General features: G+C 42.1%; 1 protein-coding gene across 1 annotated transcript; it reads left to right on the top strand.

The window, feature by feature from the left end:
* Positions 1–1,715: 1,715 nt before the first annotated feature.
* LOC138901845 (uncharacterized) lies at positions 1,716–3,878 on the top strand. The gene is made up of 5 exons (XM_070189641.1): positions 1,716–2,022; positions 2,152–2,245; positions 2,492–2,636; positions 2,811–2,993; positions 3,747–3,878. Exons 1-5 carry the CDS (start codon positions 1,716–1,718, stop codon positions 3,876–3,878), a joined length of 861 nt encoding a protein of 286 aa, XP_070045742.1.
* The last annotated feature ends 8,022 nt before the right edge of the window (positions 3,879–11,900 follow it).

Genomic DNA, 11,900 nt, shown 5'->3' with positions numbered 1-11,900 from the left:
TGCTTACCTTTCTGCTAATTGCTTTACTTGTTTAGTTAGAACTTTGTTTCTTTTATTCTGTGCTCATTATTTGAAGGTTGAATTTCTTAATTTAATTATTTATTAATATGAAGTATTTGACATTAAAAATTTGGTATTGAGGCAAAGTGTTAAATTTATGAAATATTATTTTGTTGAGTTAATTACTCCCGAATATTGTGTTGAGTTTTTTGTATTTATTGTGATTTAGTCGTGAGCTCTTTATTGTGGAAAATAATGTTATTGTTGAATTATTTTGGCAAGTTGAAATACTTGGTCACTCGAGGTGCAAATTGTGATATATTGTGACATTGATACGCATGCGGTGGTATAAGGTCTGGGTGTTGAAATGCATGCGCTGAGATAAGGGTGGCTTGATACACGTGGCTAGTAGGGAAACTACTAGAAGTCACGCGGTGTGATAAGGGTGGCTAAAACGCGGGATGCTTGGGGAAAAATGATTTCTTTAAAATTAAATGTGACGGTAATATATGGAAAAGAATTATTGTGAATATATTTATGACTTGGGACTACGATACGGTACCTCGGGACTGCCCTTGTTGATATTTTCTCATTCGTGTACTTGCCTTTGGTTATTTTGTGTTTTCCTTAAATATGTAAATTCCTGTTTTCCTTCCGTGAGGTATTATTTGCCCTTATTTTGTGTAGTTAAATTGTGACATACTCCTTACTTGATTCACTTCCATTGTTTTTATTATTATTATTATTATTATTATTATTATTATTATTATTATTATTATTATATTGTTAAATTGTTCGTCCTGTCTTTTATTATTTTCAGTAGGGCCCTAACCTGACCTCGTCATTTCTCTACAGAGGTTAGACTTCGCACTTGCTGGGTACCACTATGGTGTACTCATACTACGCTTCTGCACATATTTCTGTGCAGATCCAGATACTTCCTACCAGACTAGGTATTGTGAGCTAGTCTATACGCGGAGACTTCAAGGTACATCTGCCAGCGTCCGCAGATCTCGGAGTCCCCCTCTATCCTTATTATGTTGTTTTCTTGATTTTCTTAAACTCTGATGTATAGAGATACTTAGTATTTCCCTTAGAAGCTTGTGACTTATTCCTACCGGGTTTTGGGAGTTGTAATTATTAAATCACAGTTTCTATCTATGTATCATGTGTTGAGATTAGAGTTCAATTTATTATTATGTTATTCCGCAAATTGTTAGGCTTATCTAGTCGTAGAGACTAGGTGCCATCACGACATCATACGGATGGTGAATTGGGTTCGTGACAAGTTGGTATTAGAGCTCTAGGTTCATAAGTATTATGAGTCACAAACAGGTTTAGTAGAGTCTCACAGATCGGTACGGAGACGTCTGTACTAATCTTTGGGAGGCTATGGAGCTGTTAGAAAATTTTCACTTCTTTGATTCCTTATCGTGCACATGTGTTGACTTCGAAATTCTAAACCATTATCTTTCTATTCTCTCACAGATGGTGAGGACATGCATAATTGGATCCGATGATCAGACACCCGCGCCCCATATTGGAGCCGCAAGAGGCCGGGCCGAGGAAGAGGCTGAGGAGGACCACGTGATGCAGCCAGAGCACCTCCACGCGCTGCTACAGAGGAGCCACCAGTAGCTCCAGTTGGAGAGTAGGCACCTGAGATACCTGTTACTACTCCTGCACTTCAAAAGACTCTTGCCTAGTTTTTGAGCATGTTTGGCACTGTAGCTCACGCAGGGTTAATTCCACTTGCTCCTGCCACATCTCAGGCTGGGGGAGGAGTACAGACTCCCGCCGCCCATACCCTAGAGCCACGGGCCCAGGTTGACCATGCTCCAGAGGTTATACCAGTACAACCAGTTGTCCCAGCTCGGCCTAAGGTTAGGGCAGCAGTTTCAGAAGGGGAGCAGCTCAGGCTCGAGAGGTACAAGAAGTACCACCCTCCCACTTTCGGCAGTTTGGATTCAAAGAATGCTCAGGGTTTTCTTGCGAAATGTCACCGCATCCTCCGTACTATAGGTATTGTGGATTCTACTGGGGTTTCTTTCACGATATTCTAGCTTAGAGGAGCAGCCTACTAGTGGTGGCGAACATACGAGTTGGATAGTCCGGCTGAGGCAGCTTCACTCACTTGGACTCATTTTTCAGATATGTTCTTGAAGGAGTATGTTCCTCAGAGACTTAGAGATGCATGGCGCGCCGAATTTGAGCAGTTGCTCCAGGGCTCTATGACAGTATCATAGTATGCAGTCCGATTAGGTGATTTAGCTAGGCATGCACCAGCTCTAGTTGCTACTGTCAGATAGCATGTCCGTCGATTTATTGAGGGGCTCCACCATAGTATTAGATTCAATTTGGCCCGAGAGCTGGAGATGGACATTGCATACTAACAAGTGGTGTCAATTGCTAGGATATTGGAGGGTATGCGGATCCGGGAGAGAGAAGAGAGGGAAGCTAAGAGACCCTGAGATTCTGGCACGTGTAACAGTTCTCGTGCCCCAGTTGCAGCCCATCATGGTAAAGGCTATGCAAGCCGTCCTATTCATTTAGCACTTCTAGATTCCAATGGTATTCCGACTACTCCAAGACCTCAAGTTCCATATTATGCACCGCCAGTGTCTACTGTACCTCCTGTACGGGGTGCTTTTAGTGGCCAGTCTAGTTGATCAGGCCCGAGCCAGTCCCAGCAGCCACGTCCTCCGAGGGCTTATTATGAGTGTGGTGACACTCGTCATATCAAGAGGGATTTCCACAGACTTAGGAGAGGTGCATCTCTACAGATTTCTTAGGCCCTACCCATTCCACAGGGCCCTCAGGCTTCTCAGGCCATGATCACTGCACCAGTTAAAACCCCACCTGTACAACCAGCTAGAGGTGGAGGTCGGACAAGTAGAGGTCGCCCTAGAGGGGGAGGACATGCCAGATATTATGTCCTTCCTGCTAGGATGGAGGAAATTACATCCGATTCTGTTATCACAAGTATTGTTCCGGTCTGTCATAGGGATGCATCAGTCTTATTTGATCTAGGCTTCACTTATTTTTATGTGTCATTTTATTTTGCCCCGTATTTGGGCGTATCCCGTGATTATTTGAGTTCTTCTGTTTATGTATCTACACCCGTGGGTGATTCTATTATTATTGACCGCGTGTATCAGTCATGTTCGATTGTTATAAGTGGTTTTGAGACTAGAGCTGATTTATCATTGCTCAATATGGTGGATTTCGATATTATTTTTAGCATGGACTGGTTGTCACCCTATCATGCTATCCTTGATTATTACGCCAAGATGGTGACGTTGGCTTTGCCAAGTCTACCGCGGCTAGAGTGGAGAGGTACCTTAGATTATGTTCCTAGCAGGGGTTTTTCATTTCTTAAGGCTCAACGAATGGTTGAGAAAGGGTGTGATGCGTATCTGGCCTATGTGAGAGATGTTAGTGTTGATACTCCTACCGTGGAGTCAGTTCCTGTAGTAAGGGATTTTCCTGATGTATTTCCAGCGGATCTTCCAGGTATGCCACCCGACAATGATATTGACTTTGATATTGATTTGTTACTGGGCACTCATCCCATCTTCGTTCCACCTTTTCGTATGACCCCACCTGAGTTGAAAGAGTTAAAGGAACAATTGCAAGAGTTGCTTGATAAGGGCTTCATTTGGCCCAGTGTGTGGTCTTGGGGTGCTCCTGTCTTATTTGTGAAGAAAAATGATGGTTCTATGCTGATATGTATTGATTACTGCCAGTTGAACAAGGTTACAGTGAAGAACATGTATCCATTGCCACGTATTAATGACCTATTTAATCAGCTTCAGGCTGCCATAGTATTCTCTAAGATTGACTTGCGTTCAAGCTATCATCAGTTGAAGATTCGGTAGCTAGATATCCAGAAGACTGCTTTCAGGACTCGGTATGATCATTATGAGTTCCTTCTAATGTCATTTGGGCTGACCAACGCCCCAGCAATATTTATGCATTTGATGAATAGTGTATTTCAGCCCTATCTTGACTCATTCATCATTGTGTTTATTGACGACATTTTGGTCTACTCCCAGAGCCAGGAAGATCATGATCAACACCTGAGGACTATGCTTCAGTCTTTGAGAGAAATGAAGTTATATGCAAAATTTTCAAAGTGTGAATTCTGGCTTGATTTAGTGGGATTTTTGGGTCATATAGTTTCGTGCGAGGGGATCAAGGTAGATCCAAAGAATATTGAGGTAGTGCAGAGTTGGTCCAGACCGTCCTCAGCTACGGAGATCCGGAGTTTCCTTGGCTTGGCAGGGTATTATCAATGATTTGTAGATGGTTTCTCTTCTATTGTTGCACCTATGACTAAATTTACCCAGAAGGGTGCTCCGTTCAGGTGGACCAAGGAATGTGAGGAGTGCTTTCAAAAGCTCAAGACAACTTTGACTACAACCCCAATATTGATGTTTCCTACAGGTTCAGGGTCTTATACTATATATTGTGATGCGCCACGTATTGGTCTCAGGGCAATGTTGATGTAAGACGGTAGGGTGATTGCCTATGCCTCCAGCCAGTTAAAGGTACATGAGAAGAATTATCCGGTCCACGACCTTGAGTTAGCAGCTATTGTTCATGCCTTGATGATTTGGCGGCATTATTTGTACAGTGTCCATTGTGAGGTCTACACCGATCACTAGAGTCTACAACATTTGTTTAAATAGAAGGATCTTAACTTGCGGCAGCGAAGGTGGTTGGAGTTGCTTAAGGATTATGATATCACTATTCTCTATCATCCCGGGAATTCCAATGTGGTGGCCTCCGCCTTGAGTCACAAGGCGGAGAGTTTGGGCAGCTTAGCATATCTACCAATAGCAGAGAGGCCTTTAGCCTTGGATGTTCAGGCCTTGGCCAATCAGTTTGTCAGATTGGATATTTCCAAGCCGAGCTGAGTTTTGGCTTGTGCAGTTTCTTAGTCTTCTCTTTATGATTGTATCAGTGAGTGTCGGTATGATGATCCCCATATGCTTGTCCTTAAGGACATGGTTCAGCACGGTGATGCCAAGGAAGTCACTATTGGGGATGATAGTGTATTACAGATGCATGGTAGGTTATGTGTGCCCAATGTAGATGGTTTGCATGAGTTAATTCTCCAGGAGGCTCACAGTTCGCGGTACTCCATTCATCCAGGTGCCGCGAAGATGTATCAGGACTTGAGACAACACTATTGGTGGAGGCGGATGAAGAAAGACATAGAGGAATATATAGCGAGGTGCCTAAATTATCAGCAGGTGAAGTATGAGCATCAGCGACTGGGTGAATTACTTCAGAAGTTAGAGATCCCAAAATGGATATGGGAGCGGATCACTATGGATTTTGTTGTTGGGCTCCCACAGACTCAGAGGAAGTTCGGTGCAGTTTGGGTGATTGTGGATAGATTGACCAAGTCAGCTCATTTCATTCATGTGCTTACTACTTACTCTTCAGAGCAGTTGCCTAACGTTTACATTTGCGAGATTGTCAGGCTTCATGGCGTACCGGTATCTATCATCTCTGATCGGGGTACGCAGTTTTATCATGGTTCTGGAGAGCCGTATAATGAGATTTAGGTACTCGGGTGGAGTTGAGTACAACATTTCACCCTCAACATTTCACCACTCGAATAATCGATAAAGCAACCCTCGGGCCCACGTGCCCGGATTCCGAAATTTTTTGAAGATAACTTTACCCATAACCTCATGAACTCAAATATATAGTTTATTCACAATTCCATGCCCATATTCGTGGCCAAAAATCCAAAAATATCAAATTCTAGGTCTTCTACCAAAACCCCACAATTTATACTAATTTCAGTGTTTAAATCCTTATACAACCCATGTATTTAACTTATAATAAGTAGCAATCACTTACCTTGAGTTGCTTGCTGAATATCTCCCCTTGAAGCTCTTCAAAATCTCCCAAACCAGATTAAAAATGGGAGACAAATTGCCTAAACCCCCGCTTAAAAGCATTCTGCCCAGCCCGACCTTCGCACCTACGGTCTAATAGCTGCTCCTGCGGCTCCGTAGGTGCGGTCCAAATTCCGTTCCTACGGTCCTCACTGCCCAGCCAAGACCTCGCACTTGCGGTCAAGTAGCCGCACCTGCGGCTTCGCAGGTGTGAAAAACCTTCCGCTTATGCGAGGCACTTTCCGCTTCTATGCTTGTGCAGATGCGGCCAAAAGCTCTGCCCCTACGGTCCTTCACCTGGCCAGCCTACTCTGTCCCTGTGACTCTAATGTCGCTTCTGCGCCCTTCGCACCTGCGGTCAAAACCTTACAGGTGCGGGTACAACATATATCAGCTGCCTCAACTCTTCTTCAAATTCCAAATTCGATCCGTTAACCACCCGGAATCCAGCCGAGGCCCTCGGGACCTCAACCAAATATACCAAGACATCCCAAAACACATTACAAACTTAGTCGAGCCTTCAAATCACATCAAACAACCTTGAATTCATGAATCGCACCCATTCCAAGCTTAATGAACTTTAGAATTTCAAACTTCTACATTCGATGCCAAAACCTATGAAATCACGTCTGATTGACCTCAAATTTTGCACACAAGTCACATTGACATTACGGACCCATATGCTACTCTACCACTCTCCCTTAAGCAACTACCCGATTCCTGCTTCTCACACTTGGCCTTCTGGAAACTTAACCGCGACAAGACACTTCCCACACGTTCTTCCTCATCCTTCACTGCCCAGTTTTTTCCTTAAATCAAAATCTACCTCTGTAGCACTTGAACCCATCGATCGCTACTGACTTTAACCTTTCCGAAGATCATCTTCCTTCAGCCATCAATACTAGAAGTACCAATTCGATTTCGAAACCGCTACACTCCGTTATCTCTGACAACCGCATCTTAAGCACCATTTCACAGTTTGAAAACTCTACTACGCTTGAAAATATCAAGCCTCATTACTCCATCAACCCAAATCTGGACATTCATAGGCCAATTGGTTTTCCTCCGCCGGGAATGAGATATTGGATCTCGTAACCATGCACTGAGTAAACCTCCTTCCAAGTCATTCACTGCCCTGACACATAGGCAAGCATCCTACCATCACATCAATACCATGCGATTACAACTTATGAGTATCATAGCAACCTGTGCATAGTCCCAAAGCTCCCAGAAGTACAGCTACTGAGCTGAAACGAAAGAGCATCCTTCCACAAGGCGACGACAATACCCTAATCAACTACGCAGGGAGGAACATCCTGCACCACATCTGTTGTACCATTACAATTCCTCAATTCCTGATCGATAACAAGTGTTTCACGTCGCATAAGATTGAATGGAAAGGAAATAAAGGCATAATCTTCAAAGGAATCAAATCACAAGATGAGGAATCAAGAAGGGAAGTTCTCCTAACATCCTTGTAGCCTCTCGAAGATAAGTACAGACATCTCCGTACTCATCCGCAAGACTCTACTAGACTTGTTCATGACTCGTGAGACCTAAGTGAACCTAGTGCTCTGATACCATGTTGTCACGACCCAAAATCCTTGAAAGGTCGTGATGGCGCCGGGCACTACTGTCAGGCAAGCCAACACCAATAATTAGTAAATTCTCATTTTAATATTTTGAATTCATAGTTATTCCCCTCAATTAAATTGCAGAAGATGGAGTTTACAAAATATGTAATAATATCTTTAAAAGAATTTCCAATACAATACAACCCCTAATCATCCCAAAAACTAGTGCCACAAGTGCATAAGCATTTACTAAGAATGTAAAATAAAATACAACAGCTGTCCAGAATACAACTGGATAGGAAAAATGTAAGTACTCTGAAGGAGACTCTGTTGGCTGCGAAACGTCGTATAGAATGCAGCTCACCTAAATTCCCGACATAATCGCGCCTCTGCGCCCACAAGGCCACTAAACATATGTGTACCTGCACAAAAATGTGCAGCAAATGTAGCATGAGTACGTAAATCAACGCGGACCCAGTAAGTATCCCGCCTAACCTCGAAGAAGTAGTGGCGAGGGGTCGACTCGGACACTTACTATGGGCTATAATCAATATACCAATGATATGATAAATTATGAATTTTATAAGGAAACTGTAAACTCAATAACATGAAGCAGATAAATAATTCTCTTGTTAATAGGGGGTTTCCAAATTTATTCTCGTCTTTCAATAATTTAAATCTCCGGCCAATGAGGCCATATCAATTATCTGTAATTCCCAAAACAATCAATTAAGTCATGCGCAAATCATGCTGAGGTCGTACGACCCAATCCAACATAATATTTAAACTGTGCACTGCCAGAGGGTCGAATGGCGCGAACCATAGATGCATCTATAAATTTTCCCGCTTGCGAATCATACATGTGACGCGGTCCCCGCTCGCGAATCATACGTGCGACGCGGTCAAATATAAATTTAAGGAAATACCCCGCTCACGAATCATACCTGCGACGCGGCCAAATATAAGTTTAACATTTAAATCATATCTCTTTCTTGATTCCTTTTTTAAAATAATGAAAATTCAACTTGAAACTTTTTAAGGAAATTACCCCGCTCGCGAAACATACATGCGACGCGGTTACACATAGATTTCTTCAGCTTTTATGATATTCCTCAATTCTTTTCGAAATTTCGAAGTTCAAATGAAACCTTTTAAAACTTAAGTTCTTCAATTTCAACTCCTTTCAACAACATTTAATAAGCAGACTAAATCTCGCTCTCTCTCAAGGCAAACAATAAACATAAATCAATAACAATATCAACAAGGCATGATGTGAGCCTACAACTACCCGGACGTAGGCATAGCTAGTAGCTACATACGGACTCTTGTCACCTCGTGCGTACGTAGCCCCCACAAATAGAAGCACACAATAATTTAGTTCACCTATGGGGTTAATTCCCTCTTACAAGGTTAGTAAGGAGACTTACCTCGCTCCGAAATTCCATAACCGTCTCCAAAGCTTTTCTAACACCTCAAACTGACGCCTGTCGCTCCGAAACTAGTCAAATAAGTTGCAACCCAATCAAAATATGCTCTAATACTCATAATTAATCAATTTATAACAATTTCTAACTCCGTTCGAAAAATTGATAAAGCAACCCTCGGGCCCACGTGCCCGAATTCCAAAGATTTTTGAAGATAACTTTACCCATAACCTCACGAACTTAAATATATAGTTTATTCCCAATTCCATGCCCAAATTCTTGGTCAAAAATCCAAAAACACCAAATTCTAGGTCTTCTACCAAAACCACGTAATTTATACTAATTTCTATGTTTAAATCCTTATACAACCCATGTATTTAACTTATAATAAGTGGGAATAACTTACCTTGGGTTGCTTGCTGAATATCGCCCCTTGAAGCTCTTCAAAATAACACAAACCAAATGAAAATGGGAGATAAATTGCCAAAACCCCCGCTTAAAAGCATTCTGCCCAGCCCGACCTTTGCACCTGCGGTCCAATAGCCACTCATGCGGCTCCGCAGGTGCAGTCCAAATTCCCCTCATGCGGTCCTCACTGCCCAGCCAAGACCTCGCACCTGCAGTCAAGTAGTCGCACCTGCAGCTTCGCAGGTGCGAGAAACTTTCTGTTTCTGCTTCTGCTTCTGCGAGGCACTTTCCGCTTCTACGCTTGCGCAGATGCGGCCAAAAGCTCCCACCTGGGTGCTTCACCTAGACATCCTGCTTCGCACCTGCGACTCTAATGTCGCTTCTGCGCCCTCCGCACATGTGGTCAAAACCTCGCAAGTGCGGGTACACGAGATATCAGCTGCCTCAACTCTTCTTCAAATTCCAATTTTGATCCGTTAACCACACGGAATCCACCCGAGGCCCTCGGGACCTCAACCAAATATACCAACACGTCCCAAAACATGTTACAAACTTTGTCCTGCCTTCAAATCACTTCAAACAACGTCGAATGCATGAATCGTACCGCATTCCAAGCTTAATGAACTTTAGAGTTTCAAACTTCTACATTCGATGCCGAAACCTATCAAATAATGTCTGATTGACCTCAAATTTTGCACACAAGTCACATTTGACATTATGGACCTACTCCAACTTTTGGAATCGGATTCCAACTCTGATATCAAAAAGTTCACTTCCGGTCAAACTTCTCAAAAACCTCCAAATTTCTAAATTTAGCCAAATGACTCCAAAATGACCTACAGACCTCTAAATCCACTTTTGGACATGCTCCCAATACCGTAATCACCATAAAGAGCTATTCTAGGAGTCAGAATTCCAAACGAACATCGTTAACGTCGAAATGCACTTCAACCCAAATTTATGAAATTCTTCCAAAATGCTAACTTCCATAATAAGAACCGAAACGCACCCGGGCATCTAAAACCCAATCCGGACATACGCCCAAGTCCTAATTAATCATACGAACATGTTGGAACCTTCAAATCCCGATTCCGAGATCGTTTACTCAAAAATCCAACCTTAGTCAATTCTTCCAACTTAAAGCTTCCGAAATGAGAATTTTCTTTTCAAATCAACTCTAAACTTCCGAAATTTCAATTCCGACCACGCGTACAAGTCATAATACCTGAAGTGAAGTTGCTCATGGCCTCAAACTACTGAGCGGCACGCTAAAGCCCAAAATGACCGGTTGGATCGTTACAACGCATTAGTGAATTAGCCGTACGAGGAGACTTTGTGGTATATTTGCCAGCGTCTGTAGACTCGGGAGTCCCCTTCTATCCTTATTATGTTGTTTCCTTATTTTCTTTAGACCTTGTTGTATAAAGGCATTGAAGATAGATTCTTAGAAGCTTGTGACTTATTTCTACCGGATTTTGGGAGTTGTAATTATGTGAATTGCAAATTTATTTATTTCAGATTTCTATTGTTATCCCGCATTGATAGGGTTACCTAGTCTTAGAGATTAGGTGCCATCACGACATCTTACAGAGAGAATTTGGGGTCGTGGAAGTTTAACTTAACACCTATTTTCTATTTTTTCACATGGCTCTGATAACAAGTATAATATCGGATCGCTTCAATAGAACTCCAAGATAAAATTTTACTGAGACACCAGCCCTGTCAAGCCACAGTCCTGTCAAGCAAACCTTAAACCATGGTCGTCCTCATGACTGTCACGACCCAAAATCTCACCACAGGCGTTTTGATGGCACTTAGTCTCTAAGACTAGGTAAGCCGATTACAATTACAACTCAAGCTATTGTTTTTAGCGAAAATAATTATAGCACATTCCCAAGACTGGTAATACTGAGTCACGAACTCTAACTGAATACATACAATGATCTCAAAGATCGAATATACAATACTGTTCGAATAAGAGTTGACAGTACAATAAAATGAAAAGACTCCAAGGGACTGCGACGACCGAGCAGCTCTACCTTGAATCCTTGTGATCAACGCACTAACTCTGTCCGAGTCTGATATCTCCAATACCTGGCTCTGCACAAAAATATACATAAGTGTAGTATGAGTACACCATAGTTGGTACCCAGTAAGTATCAAGACTAACCTCAGTGGAGTATTAACGAGGTACAATTAAGACACTCACTAGTCTAATAAACTGTGCAATATAGTATACAAAAATAATAGAAAAAAATAACAATGATGGCAACAATAATCAACCAGTGATATACACAGCAGGGCAACAAGAACACAATAAATATTGCTCAACAAATAATAAATACAAGTATAACCAATTAAATCAAGTCCTTCAAATATAAATCTTTCGCCTATATGCTTCTCAAATAATACTCTTCAGAATAACATTCTTTCAAATAAATCTCTTTCTAATATAATTCCTTCAAATAGATATTGTTTCAATATAATCATTTCAAATAAAAGTCATCTTGTGACACCTCATCTCATAATCATAAAAATATGGGTCTCAGCCTACTTTCATATTTCCACGGCACCTCGTG

Source organism: Nicotiana tomentosiformis, chromosome 11 (assembly GCF_000390325.3).
Source record: "Nicotiana tomentosiformis chromosome 11, ASM39032v3, whole genome shotgun sequence".
NCBI classification, from domain to species: Eukaryota; Viridiplantae; Streptophyta; class Magnoliopsida; order Solanales; family Solanaceae; genus Nicotiana; species Nicotiana tomentosiformis.
The sequence above is the reverse complement of the archived record's forward strand: the minus strand, read 5'-3'. Positions and strand labels throughout refer to the sequence as shown.